The sequence below is a fragment of the Mustela putorius genome, unplaced genomic scaffold (genome assembly GCF_011764305.1).
Source record: "Mustela putorius furo isolate JIRA1106 unplaced genomic scaffold, ASM1176430v1.1 tig00000095_pilon_pilon_pilon, whole genome shotgun sequence".
NCBI lineage: Eukaryota > Metazoa > Chordata > Mammalia > Carnivora > Mustelidae > Mustela > Mustela putorius.
Window position 1 is genome coordinate 30995145 of NW_025421280.1, and position 26364 is coordinate 31021508.

At 41.7% G+C, this 26364-nt stretch overlaps 1 protein-coding gene across 3 annotated transcripts in view; it reads left to right on the plus strand.

The window, feature by feature from the left end:
* The first annotated feature begins 2639 nt into the window (after nucleotides 1-2639).
* Nucleotides 2640-26364, plus strand: part of ADGRE2 (adhesion G protein-coupled receptor E2) — a 36323-nt gene continuing 12598 nt past the window's right edge. The window contains exons 1-10 of one of the 3 annotated variants that reach the window (XM_004748204.3): nucleotides 2640-2821; nucleotides 4729-4782; nucleotides 11584-11733; nucleotides 13706-13756; nucleotides 14056-14190; nucleotides 18016-18171; nucleotides 18731-18895; nucleotides 19404-19450; nucleotides 19580-19657; nucleotides 20077-20254. In XM_004748204.3, coding sequence (XP_004748261.1) covers nucleotides 2686-2821; nucleotides 4729-4782; nucleotides 11584-11733; nucleotides 13706-13756; nucleotides 14056-14190; nucleotides 18016-18171; nucleotides 18731-18895; nucleotides 19404-19450; nucleotides 19580-19657; nucleotides 20077-20254 — 1150 coding nt within the window. In that variant the 5' untranslated portion in view covers nucleotides 2640-2685. The remainder of the gene's footprint in view (nucleotides 2822-4728; nucleotides 4783-11583; nucleotides 11734-13705; nucleotides 13757-14055; nucleotides 14191-18015; nucleotides 18172-18730; nucleotides 18896-19403; nucleotides 19451-19579; nucleotides 19658-20076; nucleotides 20255-26364) is intronic. The other 2 variants (XM_004748203.3, XM_045082767.1) reach the window with 2 other exon arrangements.

The window sequence follows — 26364 nt, forward strand, 5'->3', positions numbered from 1 at the left end:
TCAGCAGTAACTGCCCAATTCCAACCAAACAGCAGAGAAAAACTGACCCCACGCTTCTTTTCCTCAGCAAAGATCAAGTCTGGAAGCCCAGACCTCTACCCTTGCCCAGCTGTGATGGAAGCGTTCCTTCCCATCCCTTCGGTTTGTGGCAGAGACTTCCATTGTGTCAGAAGAGGCCATGTGGGGAGCAGTTACAAGGCATCCTACAATCCCACATCAGGGTGATGTACACAGAGGCTTGGCATGGAGGGAGAACTTTCAACTCCACCAGGAACAAGTTACCCTTCCAACACAGGAGCGTCAGCAGGCTGAGAGGGAATTCATTCCCACCCTTACTTGCCAGCAACAACATGGCCACTCTTCCCCCAACTCCCAGCATAATGTCAGAAAAGTCTTCCAAAACAGAAAAGTTAATAATAAAATCCACTTAGAAAACACAATACTATAAAGACCAAGGATACAATTTAAGAAATCAGTGTCATACCAAGAACCAGGAATACCTCAACTTGAGATGACACAAATGTTAGAATTACCTGACAAATATTTTACAGCAACAATCATAAAAAATGTTCTAATGAATAATTACAAGCAAACTTTTCTGAAACAAATAAAAAATTAGAAAGTTTAGAAAAGAAAAGAGAACTTTGATAAACAAACAGATTACAAAGACCTAATGGAAATTTAGACCTGAAAAATACAAAAAGTGAAATGAAAACTCTATTAGGCTTATTAGGCTTACTAGCAGAATGGGTACAAAAGAATGGAAATATCAGTGAACCTGAAGACAAAACAATATAATTTATGCAATCTGAATAAGACAAAATAAACTACAAAAAAATTATCAGCATCTCAGGGACCTACAGGACTACCCCCCAAAATCTAATATTTCTACAGTTTAATTCCATGAAAGACTCTTAATTCTAGAGAACAAGCTGAGGATTACTGGAGGGGTGGTGGGTGGGGAATGGGGTAACTAGGTCATAAGCACTGAGTGTTATATGCAACTGATAAATTATTGAACTGTACAACTGAAACAAATTATGTACTATATGTTGGCTAATTGAATTTAACTTTTTTTAAAAATGAATTCCCCTAGTGATTTTCATTGCTGCCAGAAGAAAAAGTAATAAACATTCAATTTGTTTTAGCAGAAAAAAAATGAATTCCAGAGGGAGATAGAGAATATGGAACTGAAAAGTTCTTTGGAGGGAAAAACTGGTTAAAATTTCTCAGATTTCCAAAAGACAAAAACATAGATTCAAGAAGTTGAGGTAACTCCAAGCAGAATCAACTTAAACAAATCAGGGCCAAGATACAGTATAATCAAATTTCTGATAACTAAAGACCAAGAAAAAAAAAACTGAAAGCAATGAGAGATTATGATACCTCATCCCTATGGGAACAAACATTTCAGGTATCAGCTCATCTCTCATCAGAAATTATGGAGGGCACATATTGATAGAGCACTGGGTGTGATGCATAAACAATCAATCTTGGAACACTGAAAAAAATAAAATTAAATTTTAAAAAATGAAATCATGGATGCCAGTGGAATGTATGTAGCACAACATCTTCATGGCATAAATGAATGGATAAAGAAAATGTAGTGTATATATATACATATATACATATATATATATGCACACACAATGGAATTTTATATATACATATATGAATATTATTCATCCATGTACAAAATATATAAGTCACGGGGTTGTAAAGTACAACATGGTAACTACAATTAATAATATCATATTGCATATTTGAAAGTTGTTAACAGAAAAGATCTTAAAAGTTCTCATCACTTAAGGAAGGCACATACTGCATGGAGCACTGGGTGTGGTGCATAAACAATGAATCTTAAAACACTGAAAAAATAAATTTTTTTAAAAGTTCTCATCACACACACACACACACAAAATTTGCAACTATGTATGGTAATGGATGTCAAGAAGATATGTTGTGGTGATTATTTCACAATATATACAAATATCAAATCATTATGTTGTATACCTAAAACTAATATAGTGCTGTATGGCAATTATACCTCAATAAAATCATCTTTGGGGGCACCTGGGGGGCTCAGTCAGTTAAGCATCCAATTCTTGATTTCTGCTCAGGCCATGATCTTTGGGTTTTGGAATCAGACCCCACGTTGCAGGAAAGTCTGTGCTGAGCAGTGAGTCTGCTTGAGATTCTCTCCCACCCTCCCCTCTGCCCTTCCCCCCGCTCACACTCTCACTTGCTTTCTCTCTCTCTCTCTAAAATAAATAAGCACAGGGTATTATATGCAACTAATATATCATTGAACATTATATCAAAAACTAATGATGTACTAAAAGTTGGCTAATTGAATTTAAATAAAATTAATAAATTGAATAAATAAAATATTTTTTTAAAAACTGTCTTTTAACAGATACTAAATAATGAATTCTGTTGACTCTGATCCAAAGTCTTCATGGAGTAGAAAAATGAGCAGAGTAATTCTTCATGTTGGGAAGTTCTTATAATACACAGGATCACATCTTCTTATACCACAAAGATTTAAAAACCACCTTCAAGGAGGTTTCCAGTACAAACACCACTAATGCTATGCAAATACTTAAAAAATAGAAGTAAAGTTTCTGAGAAGTTAATCACAAGACAGAGTCTCAGGAAAGAAAGGATCCAAACCAGTGGTTTCCTATGGCAGTCTCTCTGGAGCCCAAGTCAGACTTAAAACAGGAAGTCTTTGTAACACACACAGACCAAGACAAGACGTCCTCTGTGCCTGGGCTCGCAGTTGTCTGCATCATGAGAAACAAAAATCTACTGTTGCCAGGTAGGTAGAATTATAAGAATAATGACAGATAACTAAAGCTATCTGGGAACTCTCTATCCAGTTAGATAATATTCTATGTTCTTGATAATCTGTTTTGTTTTCTCACTTTCTCTCTAAAGGACAAAGGGAAGAGATTTTAAGAAAGATGTTGGCTCATTTATATCTAGTCTCAAAGCAGAAAATCAGTAAAACTTACTCCTGGAGCCAATCCAACAGAGATTTCTCATTTTATCAGCTACATTGGCTCAGCTTCTTCAGAGAAAGAGAATTAATATAATGTGTGTGTATGTGTGTGTGTGTGAGAGGGGAGATGAAGGAGAGAAAGAGAGATTCATTCATTTTAAGGAATTGGTTCATGCAATTGTGGAGGTTAGGAAATTGATATTCTGTAGGGCAGACCAGCAGACTGACTTGATGTTACATCTCAAGTCTGAAGTCATTCTGAAAGCAGAATTTCCTCCTCCTGAGAGGAGGGCAGTCTTTTTTCTCCTGAGGTCTTCAACTGATTAGATGAGTTCCACCCACATTATGGAGGATAATCTGCTTTACTCTGAGTCTACTGATTTAATTATTAATCTCATCTAAAAGACACCTGCCCAGCAGGTGTTTGACCAAATATCTGGGTCCAGCCAAATTGATACATGAAATTAACCCTCCTACCGCCTATAGTATTTTTTTTCACAAGGGTACATAACCAAAGTCTCTGAAAACTCTAGTGAACTAAGAAAAACATCATCCTCCAGTCCATGGGCTTTGTGTGGGTCATGGAATTGTTAAAAGGGCAATAATGGTGCATAACAGGAAGGACAGCTTAATGCTAATTGGTCTTTATTTCCCTCAATGGTTAGGATAATACCTGTTACATAGCAAGTTAAGCATTCCTTATATATTGTCCTTGTTGGTTGTAATTTGTTCCCTTGTTTTTGTGAAAATAGTCACATTTCTTATCATCTGCTGTGTGGAACATGATTATTTTTAATGCTGGGAATATTTTAGAAAATAGTATGAAGGCACTGACATATGGAAAGACTTTTCATAGAGTTCACTGCCTCCCATGAATGGAATGAAACTCTAATAGGTGGGCAGGTGATTGCCTGTAGAGTAGTCCCTTCACACTTGTAGTGGTTTTGATACCATGAAGCCTGTCCAGTGACTCATCACTCAGGACAAGCCTAGAGGATAAAGGGAAAGGCTGTGTCCTCAATGCACTGTAGGATGGCCAGGAGCTCACTTGTTATGAACCGTAGAAGCCATGGTCACTGCACCTGGAGAGGCCACTTAACGACGAAACGGTGGCTCTACCTGCTGGCGCCTTAGTTCTTACCACTTACTTACCTCAGCTTCCCCTATTGTGTTTCCTGGGCTTCCTGCCTCACCAATACTACTATAAGCTGGACTCAAACTTGGGGCTGGCTGACTCCCAAACCCATGCTCCTCTTGTGTGCCCCAAAATATGTGGGTTAAACAGGAGGTAATAATCCTCTAAGAGAAATCCTCAAGGTATATTTCTGCCATTGTCAGAGAACAAAGGACCTGGCTATGGGCAGAGCACACCAGTCTGTGGACTTTGTGCTTCAAGATTTATCCCCTCCATCAGGAGAGGCCATAATTTCCAAGTTGTGTCCCTGACATCAGTTGTCTGTGTATATATGTCTGTGTCCTCTTACCTGTAACACTGAGACTCCATGAGGATGGTGTCCGTTAGTGACTAACTCCTCTCTAGGGAGAGGGAGGTAATAGGGCTGGTCCTATATAAGGTGCAAGAGTCTTATGGATGCTGCTGGAAAGCTTTAGCTGCATGGTGAGATCCACATCCCTAGGAGGCAATGACCATGCCACTAGGAGTTGAAATTGGAACTCCACTCTCCTCCCTTTGTTCTCTCACTGTTCTTTTTTTTCTGCTGTAGGAATTTTGATGCTGCTGCTGTTGACACTGGGAGCTGCAGCCCAGTACAGTAGAGGTGAGTCTGCAGACTTAGTGACATAAGCTAAGGAGTGCATATGCTGGGTCTGGGTTCTACACCAACAAGGGGAAAATGAGGCTTATTCTCCAAGTGAAGCTCCAAGATGGTCTTCTGGAGACAAGAGAAACTACTTCCTCCTCTCCAAATGTCCAGTCTTTGGTCTTTTTCCTCTTTTGATGGCAGCCATCCCTTCCCTACCTTCCCCTGCTCTACTCATGGACTCTTAGTTGGCAGCTGACTTCATCTAATTCTGTGAAACTTCTGGCTGTGGTCTCCATCCCCACTGCTAGTTCCCCCACACCTGTGCTCCCTGGTGCCCTAAGAACTCTCCATGGGCCAATACCACCACCTGTCGCTGTTCCCTGGGATTCAGTTCTTCATCTGGGGAGATCTTCATCAGCCTGTTGGAGAGCTTTGATGGTATAGGAGCATGGGGTGGTGGAGAGCCAGGGAAACAGAGAGGAGAGATGGTGGAGCATTCTAAGCCCTCAGCCTCACTGAGAGTAGCACCCAGCACTTCATCTAGGAAAAGAGGGAGGTGACAGGGCAGGGGAAGTATGAGGGAAGTGGAAGGTTTTCATGATCAGTAGGTAGAGTGTTGAGAGCTTACACAGCAGAGCTGAGCTATGTGGGTTCAAAGTCCAGCTCACTGCTGATTACATCTGACATGTAGGAAATTATTTCTCTTCTCTGCCTCAGCTTGCTTGTCTGTAAATTGGGGACAATCATTGTACCTATACCCCATAGATGGAATAAGATTTAAAATTCACAAGTATAAAGAACAGGTAAAGACTAGTTCAAAGGAGACTGCCAAACACAAGTTATTATTATGGTCACTGCTATTATTACTGTGATTTTCTCATAGCATAAAGAAAGGGGAGAGAAGTGGAAGCAACAGGAGAGAAGAAATACCCACAGCCTGGAAGCTCAGGGCTTCCTCCTGGCATGAGCTCACCAGGAACTCCTGCCCCCTCAGGATCATGGCTTCCTAATTTAAATTTCCTCCAACAATGCACAAATTTCCCTTTTTCCCACATCCTCACCAAAAGTTGTTATTTTTTGTCTTTTTTATAACAGCCATTCTGACAGGTGTGAAGTGATATCTCACTGTGGTTTTGATGTGCATTTTCCTGATGATTAGTGGTGTTGTGTACGTTTTCATGTACATCTTGGCTGATTAGAGGTCATCTTTGGAAAAAATATACATTCAGGTCCTTCACCCATCTTTAAATTGGTTAAAAGTAATAGTATTTGGGAGGTTGCTATTGAGCTGTATGAATTCTTTATATATTTTGGATGTTAATCCTTTATGTGATAATATGATTTGCAAATAATTTCTCCCAAATTGTCAATAGGCTTTTCATTTTGTTGATGCTTTCCCTTATTGTACAGAAGTTTTTAGTTTGATATGGTCCCACTAGTCTATTTTTGCTTTTATTGTCTTTGCTTTTGGTGTTGAGTCCAAAATATCACTGCCTACACCAATGTCAAAAAGCTCACTCCCAGTTTTCTTCTGTGAATTTCATGATTTCAGGGTAGCATCATTTTTAAATTATTAAATTAAGGCTCAAAGAGATCAAGTGACTTATCCAAAGTCTTACAACTAATAAAATGATAGAAGCATGTCCAGGTATAAAACTAAGGTGATTTTAAGTATTGGTGAGGAAGTGGAGAAAAAGGAAACCTCATGCACTGTTAGTAGGAATGTAAATTGGTGCAGCCACTGTGGAAAACAGTATGGAGATTCCTCAGAAAATTAAAAATGGAAACACCATATGATCCAGTAATTTCACTACTGGGTATTTACTCAAAGAAAACAAAAACACTAATTCAAAAAGATATATGCACCAACATTTATTGCAACATTATTTACAATGGCCAAGATATGGAGGAAACTCAAGTGTTCATCCATAATTGAAATGGTAAATAAGATGTGGCATCCATCTGCAATGGAATATTACTCGCCCATTAAAAAGAGATCTTGCCATCTGCAACAACATGAATGGACCTAGAAGGCATACTGTCAAGTGCAATAAGTCAGTCTGAAAGAGACAAATCCTGTATGATTGCACATATATGTTGAATATAAAATGTAAAATAAAACCAGACTCTTAAATACAGAGAGCAACCTGATGATTGCCAGGGGGAAGTGGCAGGGAGATGGGCAAAAAAGATAAATGGGATTAAGAGTTACAAACTTCCAGCTATAAAATAAATAAGTTATAGAGACAAGGATCACAGCATGGGGAATATAGTCAATAATACTATAATAATATTGTTTGGTGACAAGCAATGACTACACTCACCATGGTGAGCACCGAGAAATGTTTAGAACTGTTAAATCAGGGTGCCTGGGTGGCTCAGTGGGTTAAGCCACTGCCTTCGGCTCAGGTCATGATCTCAGGGTCCTGGGATCGAGTCCCTCATGGGGCTCTCTGCTCAGCAGGGAGCCTGCTTTCTCTCTCTCTCTCTCTCTCTCTCTCTCCCTCTGCCTGCCTCTCCATCTACTTGTGATCTCTGTCAAAAAAAAATAAAATCTTAAAAAAAAAAAGAACTGTTAAATCATTGTGTTGTACATCTGAAACTAATATAACACTCTTACTTCAGTGAAAATGTATCTTAAAAAAAGAAGAAAACATTCCTAAAGTCTTTTATATTTGAGTATATTCAACACACAATGTTACATTAGTTTCAGATGTACAACATAATGACTAGACAAATTTATACATTATGCCATGTTCACCACAAGTGTAGCTACAATCTGCCCCCATAAATCAACAGATTGCTGTTATATTCCTTATGTTGTGTCTTTTCTTCCCATGATTTATTCATTTCATAATTGATAGCCTGCATTTCCCACTCCCCTTCACCCAAACCCTGGCCCCACTCTCCTTTGGAAACCTAGAATTTGCTTTCTGTATTTATAGGTCTGATTCTGCTTTTTGGTTTTTTGTATGTTTTATTCATTTGGATTTTCTTTTTTTAGATATCATTTATGAGTGATATCATATGGTATTTTTCTTTCTCAATCTTATTTCACTTAACATAATACTCTCTAGGTCCATTCATATTGTCTCAAATGGCATAATCTCATCCACTTTATGGCTCTGTAACATTCCATTGTGTATATACCACATGTCCCTTATCCACTCATCTGTTGACAGATACTCAGGTTGCTACATATATTGGCTATTGTAATAATGCTGTAATAAACAACAATTTAAAAATAAGCTAAAGAGCACTATGCAAGAAAATAAGATAGTATTGTTTAGCGCTGTTTAAATCATTTATTTTCCCCCTGAAATATTTTTAAATATACTTTTTTAAGTATACTTATACTTTTTTAAGTATACTTATTTTTAAGTATTTTTTTTTTATTTTTTTTTTATTTTTTTTTATTTTTTTTTTTTTTAAATTTTTATTTTTTATAAACATATATTTTTATCCCCAGGGGTACAGGTCTGTGAATCACCAGGTTTATACACTTCACAGCACTCACCAAAGCACATACCCTCCCCAATGACCATAATCCCACCCCCTTCTCCCAAACCCCCTCCCCCCGGCAACCCTCAGTTTGTTTTGTGAGATTAAGAGTCACTTATGGTTTGTCTCCCTCCCAATTATTTTTAAGTATTTTTTAAAGCATCTTTAAGTATTTTTTTAAGTATTTTTAAGGATACTTAAGTAAACTTTCAGGGAACCTGGGTGGCTCAGTCAGTTAAACACCTGACTCTTGATTTCAGCTCAGGTTGTGATCTGAGGGTCCTAGGATGGAATTCCAAGGGAGAGGGAGACAAGCCGACTGCTCAGCAGGGAATAAGCTTGTCTCCCTCTCCCTCTGCCCCTCCCCTTGTGCTCTCTCTCTCTACCCAATAAACATTCTTTTAAAAATATTTTCAAAATCCAAGAATTAAATTACTACTTTTGTATCATTTCTGCTTAAGAAATGGTACAAAACCATGAGAGACTATGGACTCTGTAAAACAATCTGAGGGGTCTGAAGGGGCGGGGGGTGGGAGGTTGGGGGGACCAGGTGGTGGGTATTGGAGAGGGCATGTATTGCATGGAGCACTGGGTGTGGTGCAAAAACAATGAATACTGTTACGCTGAAAATAAATTTTAAAAAAATTTTTTAAAGAAAAAAAAAGAAATGATACAAAATTAGAAGGTATGCTTTTTAAAATCTTGTTATATCTGAATATCTTTTCAGAACATTTAAATAAATAATAATTTTAACTTAAAAATAAATAACTCAATCAGAGATACCTAATTATCATATGGTTTCACTCAAATGTGGAACATAAGCAATAGGGCAGAAGAAGATAGGAGAAGGGAGGGAAAACTGAATGGGAAGAAATCATTGAGGGAGACAAATCACATGAGACTCTTGACTACAGGAAGCAAACTAGGGGTTGCAGAAAGGGAAGTGGTCAGGCAGATGGGGTAACTGGGTGATGGGAATTAAAGAGGGCATGTGATATGATAAAAAATAGTAATAATAATGATAAACAAATAAATACTAATAATGGACTGGTGAAATAACCTTAACTTTAAAACAACAGTTGTTAAAATATTCTGAGAAATAAAGAGAGAAAGAAGGAAAGAAAGGAAGGAAGAAAGAAAGAAAGAGGAAAAAAGAAAGAAATTTCAATCTCATAAAGAAAATCAACTATTTTTCTCAAATCAGAAAAACAAAAAATTGGGTCATCTGAGCGGCTCAGTCGTTAAACATATGCCTTCAGCTCAGGTCTTGATCCCAGGGTTCTGGGATTGAGCCCCACATCAGGCTCCCCGCTTAGTGAGAAGTCTGCTTCTCCCTCTCCTTCTGACTGCTGCTGACCTTCCTTGTGCTCTCTCCCTCTCTTTCTCTCTGTCAAATAAACAAAATAAAAATCTTTAAGGAAACAAAAATTGCTTTTCCTTTAAGATGAAAATAAATACAACTTGCATAATGGAAGCTGAAACTAAAGTTTGCTTCAAAAAACATTTTATAATGACACTGAAGAGGTTTTTATTCAACAAAATAGAATCATAAAAGGAAATTCTAATACTTAAAAATGGTTAAGATGGAAAATTTTGTTTGTGTGCATTTGACCACAATAATAGGAAAAAGCAAGAAAATACAGTTTTTACACCAAGAAATATTTTCATGTACTCAAAATAGTCTTAGATGCATATCTATTGATAAGTAAAGGAAAATTTTCTAATTTTTTGAAAAGAAAAGAAAAAAATACCCTAACTTACTAGTAGTCTGTGTAGTGGACTTATACACAGTTTTCTTTGTTTTCATTTTTTTTATATTTTCTTTGTCCTTCTAAGTATCCATGTGTCATTTAATATTTGGGAGAAAGTTAATTTACCATGGAAAAAAAGGTAGTGTTGGGACTCCCGCCCAGTCCCTCTATGCCTGAGAGGCACCCCTAATGGATCCCCTCCATTTGTGCATGTGTGACCCATGGAGGCTCATGGCTGGGTGAGCATGGCCATGAGCCCTGCTGATGGTACGCCTGGATCCCAGCTCCTTCCCGGGAGCATGCCTGTCAGGTTGAGGATTTCTCATATCATGTCTTCCCCTCCTGCATTTGTCATTCCCACCTGTCCCCCACTCGACTCCATGCCACCCAACGACCTTGAAGGCAAGTGTCCAGCTATTGCCACCATCTGAGAAGAGAGGAGGGCAGTCCCTTTGCCCAGATGGGGGTGAACATGAAGGCAACATGTGTGTGTCTTCCCACATCTTGTCATGTCCTGGTGCTGACACCCACAGCCTGGCCTGGGGCCTTAGAAGGGACATCTACGAGGTCAGGTAGGACACTCTTCTCTGGGGGACCCAGTTGCCTGCCCTGACTCTACATGATGCCATGAGTTCTTTCAGGCTCTAAAGTCTTGTTGCCCTGTTTGGATGGTACAGGACCGAACATTCTGTCCCTGCATTTTGATGCATTCTTGACTTGCTAGTTCTCATTCAACTGTTATTTTTAGTCAGGGATGAGTCAGAGCCCCTGCTCTCTGGGTCCCTGAGATACTCAGTGACTCTGGCTCATGAAACTCTTTCCTCTCATGTGTAGAGAAGAGAGAGAGGTAAGAGACCAGACGAACCCCCCTCCCCCAGTGACTCAGCTGTGAGAACCTGCATGTTGCTTCCTCATTTCATATGTGTGATGGGCTCTGATAAGAGAAACTTCCTCCAGGGTTGGAGGCAGCAAGACTCCTCCAGAGACATCCTTGGACTTCTTGAAAATGCCTGACATTTGGAGCTTGGGACAGTGGATGATGAGGACTCTGTCAGGATCTTGGGCCACTGTTGAGTAATGGGAAGTGGAAGCTGCCAATGGGCAGTGGCCAGACCACCTGGCTTTACTCTCAGGTGGGGAAGAGTGTTACTCTAGCAGACTCCAGCTGTGACACCCTTAACTGACTCAGCATCGAGAGTGGTCTTCAATGCCACCATCACACTGACTGGAGCCCACCCCCAGAACACCAATAGTGCAAGCAGAGACTTAGTGCCTAAGTTCACACCACATTTGCAGAAGGGTATGCTGACCTCCTTCCAGCCCCTATGATGGCACAACAGAGTATCTGAATCTAGGTGCCCTCAGGCCCAGCCAGAGAGTAGAGATGAGCAGAGCAGTGAGCAGGCTTTCTGGAGAAGCTGTCTCCAGCTCATACCTGCCCCAGGAATGCCACCTGCAAGCTGAGTTCTTTCCAGTACCTATGGCTGAGTCAGGCTGGAGGCCAGGGTCTCTGCCTTATGGGAACTGATTCCTTTGGGACATGATCCTTTATCTTGTATTCTAGACATCAACATGTGTGAACGACCGTTGAGAAAGTCCTGTGCAACCTACGCTGACTGCCGGAGCATGGACGACAAGTACTGCATGTGTGGCCCAAGACAGGAGCTCATTTCTGAGACAGCATTCAGGAATGAGAGTGAGAACATGTGTCAAGGTAAGAAAGATTTTTCACCTTCTATATCCCCATCCATGAGGTTTGGGGTCACTAAGCTCACTTTTCCAGGCATCAGAGAGCTGTTCTCGGCACCTATTTGAGTTCTATCCCTCTCCAAACCCCAAGGCTCTGATACCTCCACAAAGGGCCACTCACACAATTTTGGAACATCTTCCCTTCCCACATAGTACTTTATTTTCATAAAACAAAGAGGTGACATTTAGGAGACTTCACAAACTCACAGCACATTATGTTTCAGTGCAATATCCGTCTTCTGCTTCATCAGTGGTGGCCAGTATAAGACCTTCCCTGCCCACCGCCACTGTCCCAGAATCCATACAAACTTGGTCACACCAGAATGGATCCAGGAACCCTGTCTAGAATTGTAAGAATGGGGGATATTTGAGGGTGGGCACACCTTTCCTGGCCAACATTCCCCTAGCCAACAACCCTACCTGGAAAAAATGCCTCCTCACATGGTGAACTGGTTTCTTGGCCTTCCGGCTTTAATTCCCCCTGCAAGCTCTGCCCTGAACCTCCCCGATAATTTAGTTTATAGGCCTGTAGGTAACTCAGGTGACTGGGACCTGGAAGATGTTGTATGGGGGTAGGCAGAGTGATGTGGACCACCCTACACACACTCTGAGATTGAGGTGAATGGAAGAGTCTTCCGTCTGGACCAGATGGAAAAAGAGGGGACGACTGCAGAGTCCTGACCCTTTTCCAAGGAGGTCAACCCAGGCCCCGTTTAACCCAGACCACTCAGAGACAGAAGATGGAGGGTGAGTCCCATTTGGCAGTTCCCACAGGTCTATATCACTGGTGGAAGTCCAAGGGTCAAGAAAACAGAAGCATCTGCCACCTCTTGCCCATCAGCACCTGCTCCATTCTCCATCCACCTTGCCCTCCTCCACCACTGACCTTGCTCAAATGCAGATTCTCACCACCATCTTTTAGTCCAGAGATTCCTTCATGGGGATCAGAAAAGAAAACTTCACTGCCCCATAGCTGCCTGACTGAATGTCAGCCCCACTGTCTACCACAGCCCTGGTGGCCACTCTCCAGGTGACCCTGACTGTACAGCATCACCTTCATTCTCTTGATTATTGCCCTTAAGCCCCTTGAAAGTCCTGGATCAGGTGTGGGTTTTACTCATCTCCATGGAACTAGAGTCTCAGAGTTAACGTGGATGGGAGCATGCTGTCTCCCAGGACAGCTGGGATTCCAAGAATTAGGCAGGCAGTGAGATTCCACCCAGGAAATGTCAGGACAAAGGCCAATGCTGGGAGCCATGACAGTTCCTGATTGGGTACATAGCATTTCCCCTGCACTTAGTTTCCAGGAAGGCCCATCCTGGACTTCTTCAAATCCTCAGGTTTGGTGGCTGTGATATCCCCACCCCTCTAGGAGTCACCCAGGAAATCTGAGGGCACCAGGCCTGACAGACTGAGAGGGCTTGGACCAGTTTCATCCACATCTGGACAACAGAACACCTAGCCACTCTCTTGTCTCATAAAATAATCCATGTGAAATAGAAAAGGCACACATTCACCACGGAAGAGAAAGCAGGCCTTCTCCAAGCAGATTTCTGCTATTGCCAGGGAACAAAGAACCTATATAAGGGCAAGACACATGGATTGGAAGAGTTTCTCCTTCAAGATTTTCTCCCCTCCTTTGGAAGAGGTTTCAATTTCTATGTTGTGTCACTGACATCAGCTGTCCATGTATACTCTGTCCCCTTAACTGTAGCACCTGGGGTTCCATGAAGGTTATGTTTGTGGTTATCCTTGACTTACTTCTTGGGGAGCCCAGGGAGATGGAGGGGATGCAGATAGTCTTGGCACAATGTGCAGCAGAGGACGCTCATGGATCCTGCTGGAAAGCTATGCGCTGCAGAAGGCAATGGCCATGCAGTCATGGGTTGAAACTGGGATTCACTCTCATTTCTGTGTTGTCTTCTTTTCTGTCCCAGGGATCTTGGTGCTGCTGCTGTTGACACTGGGGCCTGCACAGAAACTGAAAGGTGAGTCTGCCCAGCCTATCCCACTGGGGACATAAGCTGGGGAGTGAATTCTGGGGTCTGGGCTTTCTTACCATCAATGGGTAGGGAAGGGGGCGTATTCCACAAGTGATGCTCACAGATGCTTTCTGGGTATACAAGAAGCTGATTCCTCCTCCCTAAATGTCCAGAGTTCTCTGAGCTCTTCCAGTAACAGCCATCCCTTCCCTATACCCCACCCCTTGCTCTATCCCTGGACTCTTAGCTGGTATATGTCTCCCTCCATTTCTTGAACCCTCTGACTGTGGTCTTCGTCCCCTCAGTCTCTGTCCCCACAGACTGTGCCCAGTGGTGCCCTCCAAAATCCACGTGTGTGAATGCCACTGCCTGTCGCTGCTCCCCAGGATTCATTTCATCGTCTGGGGTGATCTTCACCAGCCTGTCGGAGAGTTGTGATGGTACAGGGTCTTGGGGTGGTGGAGGGGCAAGGACCCCAGGGGTTGGGAGATGGTGAGGCATTCCCAAGCGCTCAGTATTAGTGAGAAGAGCACCCAGCATTTCATCAAGGAAAAGAGAGAGGTGACAGGGCAGGAGGAGTACAAGGGAAGTGGACAATCTGGTTTTCATGATCAGTAGGTAGAGTGTTGAGAGCTTGCACAGCAGAGCTGAGCTACGTGGGTTCAAAGTCCAGCTCACTGCCAATTACATCTGACATGTAGGAAATTATTTCTCCTCTCTATGCTCCAGTTTGCTTGTCGATAAATTGGGGATTTAAAATTCACATGTGTGAAGAACAGGTAAAGAATAGTACAAGGCACACTGTCAAACACAAGCTATTATCATGGTCCCTGCTGTTATTACTGTGTTTATACTTGTAACACAAGGAAAGGGGAGAGTAATGGAAGCAGCAGGAGTAAGCAACCTGGAAGCTCAGGGTCTCCTTCCACAATAAGCTCACTGGGAACTCCTTCCCCTTCATGGTCATGGTTTTGCACCTCACTCCTCACAGCAGCCTCATGAGGCAGGCAGAGCTAACACGGTTTGTTTTTTGGGTGGGGTGTGTGTGTGTGTGTGTGTGTGTGTGTGTGTTTCATTATGTTACATTAGTCACCATATGGCATATCATTAGTTTTTGATGTAGTGTTCCATGAGCTGGCACAGTTTTTATTTCCCACCTACATTCCTCTGTTCTGAGTTCTGTTTTGTTTGTTTCTTTTTAGATTCCACATATAAGTGAAATCATATGTCATTTGTCCTTCTCACTCTGGCATATCTCACTCAGCATAATGCCCTCAAGATCCATCTGTGTCGTTGCAAATGGCCATATTGCCTTCCCTTTTATGGCTGAATGATAGTCCCCTGTGCACCTACACCACCTTCCATCATCCACTCAGGCACTGATAGAAACATGTTTCCCTACCTTGCCTTTCTATCATAAATGCTGTGATGAGCTTGCCTGTTATAAATGCTGTGATGCAGATATCTTTCCAGGTTAGTGTTTTTGTTTCCTTCAAATAAATACCCAGGAGTGGAATTGTTGGATCATACAGTAGTTCTGTTTTTAATTTTTTTGAGGAATCTCCAGATTTTTTCCCACAGTGGTTGCACTAATTTGCAGTCCCTTCAATAGGGAGCAAGGTTCTCTTTTGTCCACATCCTCACCAATATTTGCAATTCCTTATCTTTTTTTTTATAATAGTCATTCCAACAGGTGTGAGATGATAGCACCTTATGGTTTGGATTCCCATTTCCATGATGATGAGTGATATTGGGTACTTTTTCATGTACCTCTTGGCCATTTGAATGTCTTCTGTGGATAATGCCTATTCAGATCTCTACCCATTTTTTAAATTGGATTGTTTCGGTTTTTTATATTGTGTTAAATGGGTCCTTTATATTTTTTTGGATGTTAATCACTTTTCAGATATATGATTTGTGAATATTTTCTCTTAAATTATAGATTGCCTTTTCATTTTATTGATAGTTTCCTTTGTTTTATAAAAGCTTTCTGATGTGGCATATTTCCTCTTCTTTATCTTTGTTTTCTGGAGTGAAATCCAAAATATCTGTGTTGAGACCGATTTCAAAGACTTTATCTCCTGTGTTTTTTTTTCTATGAATTTTATGGATTCATTTTTTATCATAATTGGGACCAAAGAGATTGGCTTATCCAAATCAAGATTAATAAGATTGTAGAACCTAGATCAACATCTAAAACAGAAGAGTTTTTATTCTTAAACAATGCAAGATTTAAAAAGAAATTTACATGACTTAAGTATGGCCAACATGGTATATCATATGCTATGGGCATTTCACCACAATAAGAAAATTAGTGGAGAAAAGGGGAAATAAACAATTTTCATACCAAGAAATATTCTTCATCTACTCAAAATCATCTTAGATGCATATTTACTGATAATAAAGGACAATGCTCCTAGCATGTTTGAAAAGCTGAGGGAAAAAAATATCCTCAATCTTCAAGTAGTCAATATATAGTGGACTTGTAAGTGGATTTTCTTTGTTCTCATTTTTTAAATATTTTTTTCAGCTTAACAGTATTCATTGTTTTTGCACCACACCCAGAGCTCCATGCAATCCGTGCCCTCTCTAATACCCACCACCTGATTCCCCCAACCTCCCATCCCCTGACCCTTCAAACCCCTCAGATTGTTTTTCAGAGTCCAGAGTCTCTCATGGTTCACCTCCCCTTCCAATTTCCCTCAACTCCCTTCTCTCCATCTCCCCTTGTCCTCCATGCTATTTGTTATGCTCCACAAATTAGTGAAACCATATGATAATTGACTCTCTCTGCTTGACTTATTTCACTCAGCATAATCTCTTCCAGTCCCATCCATGTTGCTACAAAAGTTGGGTATTCATCCTCTCTGATGGAGGCATAATACTCCATAGTGTATATGTTCTCATTTCTCATATTTTCTAATATCCATGTGTCATTTAGTACTTGGGGGAAAGATGCTATCATATTTTTAAAAAGAGATGTTGTGACTATTAGCCAGCTTTGGTGCATTTGCATGTGTGTATTATGGAGACTTATGGCTGAGTGAGTATGACAAGGAGATCCTACCACTAATGTAACTGATCTCAGCTCCTTTCTGGAAGCATGTGTGTATGGTTGAGGAGTTTCCTGTCCTTATGCCTTCCACACCTTGCACCTCCTTCTCAGTCAACCCCCACTCACCTCCACCCCAACCTGCAACACTGAAGATAGTTCTCTTGCCATTGTCGCCATCTGAGAAGAGAGGAGGGCAGTTCCATGGCCCAGGTGGGGGTGAACACGAATGCATCACGTGTGTGTTTTCCAACATCCTGTCATGTCCTGGTGCTGACACCCACAGCCTGGTATGGGGTCTTAGAAGGAATGTCCACAGGTGCAGAGAAGAAACTTTGAAAGTTTTGGAATGTATAGGACCAAATATTTTATGCCTGCATTTTGATTCATTCTTGTGTCCATGGTTTTTTATAAAACTGTTGCTATTTTTAGCTGATAGTGTCCGTCCCTAGCTCCCTGAGCTACTCAAAGAGGACCTGGCACACAGACATCTTTCCAGTCATTTAAAAAATAGGGAGAAATAAGATGCCAGAAGACATCACCAATGACTCAGCTGTGAGGAACTTTGTGCAGCTTCATTTCACATTCCCAATGTCTCTGACAAGAGGGGACCTCCTTCAGAAGCAGATATAGTATAACTTCCACAGAAATATCCTTGGGGATCATAAAAGTACCTGACATTGGGAGCCTGAGGCAGTGGGTGATAAGGACTCTGGGGGGATCTTGGGCCATCGTGAGTAATGGGAGGTGGAAGCTGCCAATGGGCAGTGGCCAGACCACTTGGCTTTACCCTCAGGTAGGAAAGAGTGTTACTCTGCACAGACTCTAGCCGTGACCCCCTTCACTGACTCAGCATTGAGTCACTTTTGTGCCACTGTCACACTAACTGGAACCCACCCCCAGATCCCCAATAGTGCAAGCAGAGACCCACAACACATGCAGAAGGGTATGCTGACCTCCTTCCAGCCCCTATGATGGCACAGCAGAGTATCTGAATCTAGGTGCCCTCAGGCCCAGCCAGAGAGCAAAGATGAGTGGAGCAGTGAGCAGGCTTTCTGGAGAAGCTGTCTCCAGCTCAGACCTGCCCCAGGAATGCCACCTGCTATCTGAGTTCTCTCCAGCACCTATGACTGAGTCAGGCTGGAGGCCAGGGTCTCTGCCCTATGGGAACTCACATCTTTGGGAGGTGACCCTTTGACCTATTGTTTTCCAGACATCAACGAGTGTGTTCCCTCCTCGACAGCGTCCTGTGGGAAATTCGCAGACTGCTGGAACACAGTGGGGAGCTACTACTGCACATGCATTCCAGGTTACAAGCTTGCTTCTGGGGCAAGAACATTCAGGAATGAGAGTGAGAACACATGTCAAGGTAAGAATTCACTTGTGTCTTCCATCTACTCCTCCATGAGGTTTCGAGTCACCCAGCGCACTTTCTCCAGGCATCAGAGACCCATCCTCAGCACCTAGCCAGAGATCTGTACCTCTTTGAACCCCAAGGCTCAGAACTCTCTGTAGAGGGTCACTTATGGAAGTTCAAAGAATTCCCCTTGCTCCTTGGCATTTTACTTTTGTAAAATTAAAAAAAATAAAAAGGATGGCACTCAAGATATTTCAGGAGCTCATAGAAGTTTCTAGTGGAAAATCCCTCCACCTCACCATCATCAGTGACTGTGAGGATGAGACCTTTCCCACCAGAGCCCACTTGGGCTTGGCCATGCCAGGAAAGCTCTCAGATCTTTTGGGCCATGTTGGACCCAGGGAACCCACCCAGAAACACTACAAGGGGAAGATGGGAAGGCCAACCCTGTTGCCTGGGTCTGTTCTCTCCCTGGCCAACAATTTCAGCATCCTGAACCTCCTTCTCAGCTGCTCGGCCTCTGTCTGTCTCCCTGCACAAGGCTGACCCTGACTCTCCCAAATAAATTCAGTTCACAATCCTGAGAGAAGACCAGATGACCAGGACCCAGAAGGATGTTGTGTGGAGTCTAAGCAGAATAACACGGAGGCACCCCCATACACACGTGGAGAATTGGGTGATGAGAAGGGGCTCCCATCTAGACCAAATAGCAGTGGGAGACATCGGGGACGACCAGGTGAGCAGTTGCCCTGAGGGAATTAAAACAAAAGCTGTCACTGGGAGCCAGACAGCATCCTGGTTGGGAAATGTGGTATATTCCCTCAATGTGGTTCCCCAAAAGACCCAATCTGGTCTTTGTCCAAATGCTCAGGCTGAGACACAGATTGCCATGATGTCCCCATCCTGGCTGAAAGCTGCCCAGGGAAGCTGAGAGAACTGGAGCTGAAGACAGGGAGAATTCAGGCCAATTCCATCCATATCTGGGCAGCTGAGCATCTGGGCACCACATTCACCCATAGCACACCTCGGTGTGAATAAGAAAAGGCACCCACTTACCAGGGAGGAGTCAATGTGGCCTTCCTGATGCTTCTATGTCCAAACTCTGAATAACTAAATGACCACCTGGGAAAGTATCTGGTCTGACCTGATCCCAGGCCCCTTACACACACACACACACACACACACACACACACACACACACACAGAAGCTTTCATACCTAATGAACTGCTGTTGTCCCCTGCAGGCATCTTTTTCCCCACCTGGACCCCACCCCATGGAATCAAGAGCCGGGTGAGTGGCCCCAGCAGGGACTAGGAGACAGGAAATTCTTCCTCAAAGTTCCCCACCCCTCCTGGTTGCCATTTCCCCCAAGATTCCCACATAGAGGCTCTCTGACTACCTCATCTTCCCTCTCCCCAGAGACTCTCCCACTTCTTTAAAAGATTCGAAGATCTAGGCAGAAATTTCATACCAGCCTTTGTCCAGGACACCATACAGGTAAGGTCAGAATCCAGGGGAGACAATTGGAGGCATCTCATGAAGGCCCAGGAGAGCCTTGGTGTGGAAAGAAACCCCCCAACACCATGGTGACCTCTCTGAGGCACTCCTCTCCTGGGGTGGGTGGGAAGAGCAGATATCCAGGTATTTGTACTCACTGTTAGACACCCACCTGCATCTACTAACAACCTTTCATCTTACTTTTCTGGAAATTGGATTTATGTCATCCTTGGCATTCATGAAAAGGATTGGCCGTGAGTGGCTGGATTCCAGGGACAATCCCAGGAAACCCCAAACAGTGCCACCTTTTCCCCCAAACAGATAGTCTCTAGGACCTTTACTTTGAGGCTAAGTGGACAGCCTATTCATTCAGTCTTTCTGGCCCATGATGCACTACTTCTGTGTCTGCTTTCCCCCAGGATGTCGTACAGGGTGTGGATGAGCTGCTGCAGACCCCTGAAGACCTGGAGGCCCTGCCCCGCTCAAAGCAACACTATGTGGCCACAAACCTGCTCGCTGGCCTGGAGAATGTGCTGAGTAACCTAAGCCAGGCCCTGCCCAATGGGACATTGACCTTCAATGCATCTGCAGGCACAGGTAAGTACTGGGGTCTGCCCCAAGCTCTGCTCTGCCTGTTCTCCCACATTTGTTCCCCAGCCTCAATGGAATGTGTGACCATGCTTGTATCTCAGTATTATAATCATAAACAAATTAAAATAAGTGGTAAAAAGAAATGAATAAATTATGCTAAGTAAAATAAGTCAGAGAAGGACAAATTCTGGGTGATCTCACTTATATGTGGAATCTTAAAAAAATGAATAAATAAAACACAAACTGGAGCTCATAGGCACAGACTGGTGGTTGCCATAGATTGGGGTTAGAGGGGTGCTTGTGAGGTGTGTGGTGGTAGGTCAGTAGGCTAAATGGGTGAAGGGGGTCAAAGATATAAAATAAATAAGTGATGGTATGTAAGGTGCCTTGTGACTATAGTAAATAATACTCTGTTACATATTTCAAAGTTGCTACAAGAGTAAATCTTGATCAAAAAGTTGAAAATAGAGCTACCCTATGACCCAGCAATTGCACTACTGGGTACTTACCCTAAAGATACAAATGTAGTGATCCGAATGGGCACATGCACCCAAACGTTTATAGCAGCAATGTCCACAATAGCCAAACTATGGAAAGAGTCTAGACGTCCATCAACAGATGAATGGATAAAGAAGATGTGGTGTATATATATGCAATGGAATACTATGCAGCCATGAAAAGAAATGAAATCTTGCCATTTGAAATGACATGAAAGGAACTAGAGGGTGTTATGCTGAGTGAAATGTCAATCAGATAAAGGCAATTATCATATAATCTCTGTGATATGAGAAATTTGAGAGGCAGAGTGGGGGGATAGAGGGGGATAGGAAAGGAAAAATTTAAACAAGATTCAGGAAGGAGGCAAACCATAAGAGACTCTTAATCTCACAAAACAAACTGAGAGCTGTTGGGAGTGAAAGCGTAGGGATAGGGTGGCTTTGTTATGGACATTAGGGAGAGTCTGTGCTATGGTGAGTGCTGTGAAATGTGTAAGCCTGATGAATCACAGACCTGTACACCTGGGGCAAATAATATATTATATGTTAATAAAAAAAATTTAAATCTTGGAAGTTCTCATCTCAGGAAAAATAATTTTTAACTGTGGTGCCAGAAATTAACTAGGCTTCCTATGGTGATCATTTTGCAATATAAATAAATAAATAATCATTATGTTGTAAACATGAAACTAATGTCAATTGTATCTCAACAAAACAAGAAATGAATATCTATGCTCAAATAATCAACAAAGCAGGAAAAAATATCCAGTTGGGAAAAGACAGTCTCTTCAATAAATGGTGCTGGGATGGGACACCTGGGAGGCTCAATGGGTTAAGCCGCTGCCTTCGGCTTGGGTCATGATCTCGGGGTCCTGGGATCAAGTCCTGCATCAGGCTTTCTGCTCAGCAGGAAGCCTGCTTCCCTCTCTCTCTCTCTCTGCCTACTTGTGATCTCTCTCTGTCAAATAAATTAGCAAAAATCTTTGGGGAAAAAATGGTGCTAAGAAAATTAGATACTTATGTATAGAAGAATGAAACTCGACCATTCTCTTAAACCATTCACAAAGTTGAACTCAAAATGAATGAAAGACCTCAACATGAGGGAGAAATCTATCAAAATCCCAGAGGAGAACATAGGCAGTAACCTCTTTGACATCGGCCACAGCAACTTCTTTCATGACATGTCTCTAAAGGCAAAGGAAACCAAAGCAAAAAACTTTTGGGAATTCATCAAGATCAAAAGCTTCTACACAGCAAACAGAACAGCCAACAAAACAAAGAGGCAACCCTCAGAATGGGAGAAGATATTCACAAATAACACTACAGAGAAAGGGCTGGTATTCAAGATCTATAAAGATCTCCTCCAACTCAACACACACAAAACCGATAATCATGTCAAAAAATGGGCAGAAGACATGAACAGACACTTCTCCAAAGAAGACATACAAATGGCTATCAGACACATGTAAAAATCTTCATCATCATTAGCTATCAGGGATATTCTTTTTTTTTAATTTTTTTTATTTATTTTCAGCGTAACAGTATTCATTGTTTTTGCACCACACCCAGTGCTCCATGCAATCCGTGCCCTCTCTAATACCCACCACCTGGTTCCCCAACCTCCCATCCCCCGCCCCTTCAAAACCCTCAGATTGTTTTTCAGAGTCCACAGTCTCTCATGGTTCACCTCCCCTTCCAATTTCCCTCAACTCCTTTCCCCTCTCTAACTCCGCATGTCCTCCATGCTATTTGTTATGCTCCACAAATAAGTGAAACCATATGATAATTGACTCTCTCTGCTTGACTCATTTCACTCAGCATAATCTCTTCCAGTCCCGTCCATGTTGCTACAAAAGTTGGGTATTCATCCTTTCTGATGGAGACATAATACTCCATAGTGTATATGGACCACATCTTCCTTATACATTTGTCCGTTGAAGAGCATCTTGGTTCTTTCCACAGTTTGGCGACCGTGGCCATTGCTGCTATAAACATTGGGGAACAGATGGCCCTTCTTTTCACTACATCTGTATCTTTGGGGTAAATACCCAGTAGTGCAATTGCAGGGTCATAGAGAAGCTCTATTTTTAATTTCTTGAGGAATCTCCACACTGTTCTCCAAAGTGGCTGGACCAACTTGCATTCCCACCAACAGTGTAAGAGGGTTCCCCTTTCTCCACATCCTCTCCAACACATGTTGTTTCCTGTCTTGCTCATTGAAATACTACCTTAAATTAGGGATATTCAAATCAAAACCTCATTGGGATACCACCATACCCCAGTTAGAACAGCCAAAATTTTCAGAACAGGAAACAACAACTGTTAGACAGAATGTGGAGAAGGGGGAACCCTCTAACACTATTGGTGGGAATGCAAGTTGGTGCACCACTTTGGAAAACAGTGTGGATATTCCTAAGAAATTAAAAAAATTGAGCTACCCTATGACCCTGCAATTGCACTACTGGATATTTACCCCAAATACAGATGTAATAAAAAGAACATCTGTACTCCAATGTTCATAGCAGCAGTGGCCACGGTCACCAAACTGTGCAAAGAACCAAGATGCCCTTCAACAGACAGATAATTAAGATATGGTCCATATATACAATGGAATATTATGCCTCCATCAGAAAGGATGAATATCCAACTTTTGTATCAAACATCGGGACTGGAGATTATACTGAGTATAATAAGTCAAGCAGAGAGAGTCAATTAAGTGAAGTCAATTAAGTGAAGTCATATGGCTTCGTTTAACTTGTGGAGCATAAGGAATAACATGGAGGACATTAGGAGAATGAGAGGAAAAGTGAATTGGGGGGAATCAGAGGGGGAGGGGTACCTGGGTGGCTCAGTGGGTTAAGCCACTGCCTTCGGCTCAGGTCGTGATCTCAGGGTCTTGGGATGGAGTCCCACATTGGGCTCTCTGCTTGGCGGGGTGCCTGCTTCCCTCTCTCTCTGTCTGCTGTAATCTCTCTCTGTCAAATAAATAAAAAATTTAAAAAAAGAAAAAAAAAAGAAAGAATTCAGAGGGGGAGATGAAATATAAGAGACTATGGACTCTGAGAAACAAACTGAGGGTTTTGGAAGGGAGGGGGTGAGGGGTTGGGTGACACTGGTGGTAGGTATTAAGGAGGGCTCATATTGCATGGAGCACTGGGTGTGGTGCATAAGCAATGAATATTGGAACACTGAAAAAAATTAAAATTAAAAAAGAAATGAATAAAACTATAAATAATATACATGTTAATAAAAAATAAATTATTAACAGAGGAATTGATGATAAATAAGAATTTAAGATAAAATAGAAATGGCTTCCCAAGAAAATAATTTATTTAATTAGGAATAATATGAATTTAATATTATCTGATATTTAAGTGTTTTATTTGTTTTATTTCAGGTAAAATTCATGTACCATAAAATTCTTTTTAAGCAAAAATCCATTTTAAGCAAAGCATACTATGCAGTGGCATTTATTTTTCTAAGATTGATTGATTGATTGATTTTATAAAGAGAGAGAGTAAGAGCAGAGTGGAGGGGCTGAGGAAGAGGGAGAGAGAAACCTCAAGCAAACTCCCCCTGAGCACAAGCCCAAGGCAGGGCTCAATCCCATGACCTTGACATCATCACCTGAACAAAACCAAGAGTCCAATGCTCATCCCACTGAGCCACGCAGGTGCCCCCATTCAGTGACATTTAATATATTCACAGAGTTGCAATCATTGCCTCTATTTCTAAAATATTTTCATCACCCTTGCAGTAAATATTGTACCCCTGCTCAGGAGTCATTCTTCATTCTTCCCCTCTCCCAGCCCCTATACATCACTGGTTTGTTTTCTGTCTCTATGGATGTGCCTATTCTGGACATTTCATATGGAGAGATACACTGCGTTGCTTAATATGTGTCTTCTTCCACCTAGCATCATGTTTTCAAGGTTTATCCATGTTGTAGCATCTATAGGTGTTTTGTTATTCTTATGGCTGTATAATATTCCATTGCATATGGATGCAGCACCTTTTATTCCACCCTTCATCCACTGATGGACATTTAGCTTATTGCCACCTTCTGATTGTTGAGAATAATCCTACTATGAATATTGGTTCACATGTTTTTGTTTAATTTTTATTTATTTTTTATTTATTTTTTATTTATTTTCAGCATAACAGTATTCATTATTTTTTCACCACACCCAGTGCTCCATACAATCCATGCCCTCTATAATACCCACCACCTGGTACCCCAACCTCCCACTCCCCCGCCACTTCAAACCCCTCAGATTGTTTTTCAAAGTCCATAGTCTCTCATGATTCACCTCCCCTTCCAACTTCCCCCAACTCTTTATTTATTTTTTGATGGGATAACTGGACGATGGGCATTAGAGAGGGTACTTGATGTAATGAGAACTGGGTATTACACACAACTGATGAATCACTAAATTCTACTGCTGAAACTAACACAGTGTATGTTAATTGAATTTTAAGTGACTCTTAATCTCACAAAACAAACTGAGGGTTGCCGGGGGGGGAGGGGGTTTGGGAGAAGGGGGTGGGATTATGGACATTGGGGAGGGTATGTGATTTGGTGAGTGCTGTGAAGTGTGTAAACCTGGTGATTCACAGACCTGTACCCCTGGGGATAAAAATATATGTTTATAAAAAATAAAAAATTTAAAAAAATAAATAAATAAAAATTAAAAGTTTTTTTTAGAATTTATTTTATTTTATTTTTTTTTTATAAACATGTTCCATGCAATATGTGCCCTACATAATACCCACCACCAGGCTCACCCAACCTCCCATCCCAGATCCCACCAAAACCCTCAGATTGTTTTTCAGAATCCATAGTCTCTCAGGGTTTGTCTCCCCCTCCAATTTCCCCCAACTCCCTTCTCCTCTCCATTTCCCCATGCCCTCCATGTTATTTATTATGCTCCACAAATAAGTGAAACCATATGACAATTGACTCTCTCTGCTTGACTTATTTCACTCAGCATAATCTCTTCCAGGCCCGTCCATGTTGTTACAAAAGTTGGGTATTCGTCCTTTCTGAAGGAGGCATAATACTACATAGTGTATATGCACCACCTCTTCCTTATACATTTGTTCGTTGAAGGGCATCTTGGTTCTTTCCACAGTTTGGCGACCGTGGCCATTGCTGCTATGAACATTGGGGTACAGATGGCCTTTCTTTTCACTACATCTCTATCTTTGGGGTGAATACCCAGTTTAAAAAAATGTTAATGTAGGTCTTTGACCTGTTTTGAACTAATTTTTCCGTATTGTGTGAGATAGGTTTCCAGCTTCCTTCTTTTGTTTGGTAGCCTGATGTGTCAGGACCATTTGTTATAGACACTTTTCTTTTTCCACTGAAGGGTCTTGACACCAGTTTTTGGAAATTAATTAACCATAGATATACGGGTTTGTTTCTGGACTTTAAACTCTATTTTACTGATCTGTATGCCAATCCTTATGCCAATGCCTCCTGTTCTCATTATTGTAGGTTGGTAGTCAGTTTTGAAATTAGGAGATTAAGTGCTTCAACTTTTTTTTTATTAAATTGATTTATTTTCAGAAAAACAGTATTCATTATTTTTTTCACCACACCCAGTGCTCCATGCACTT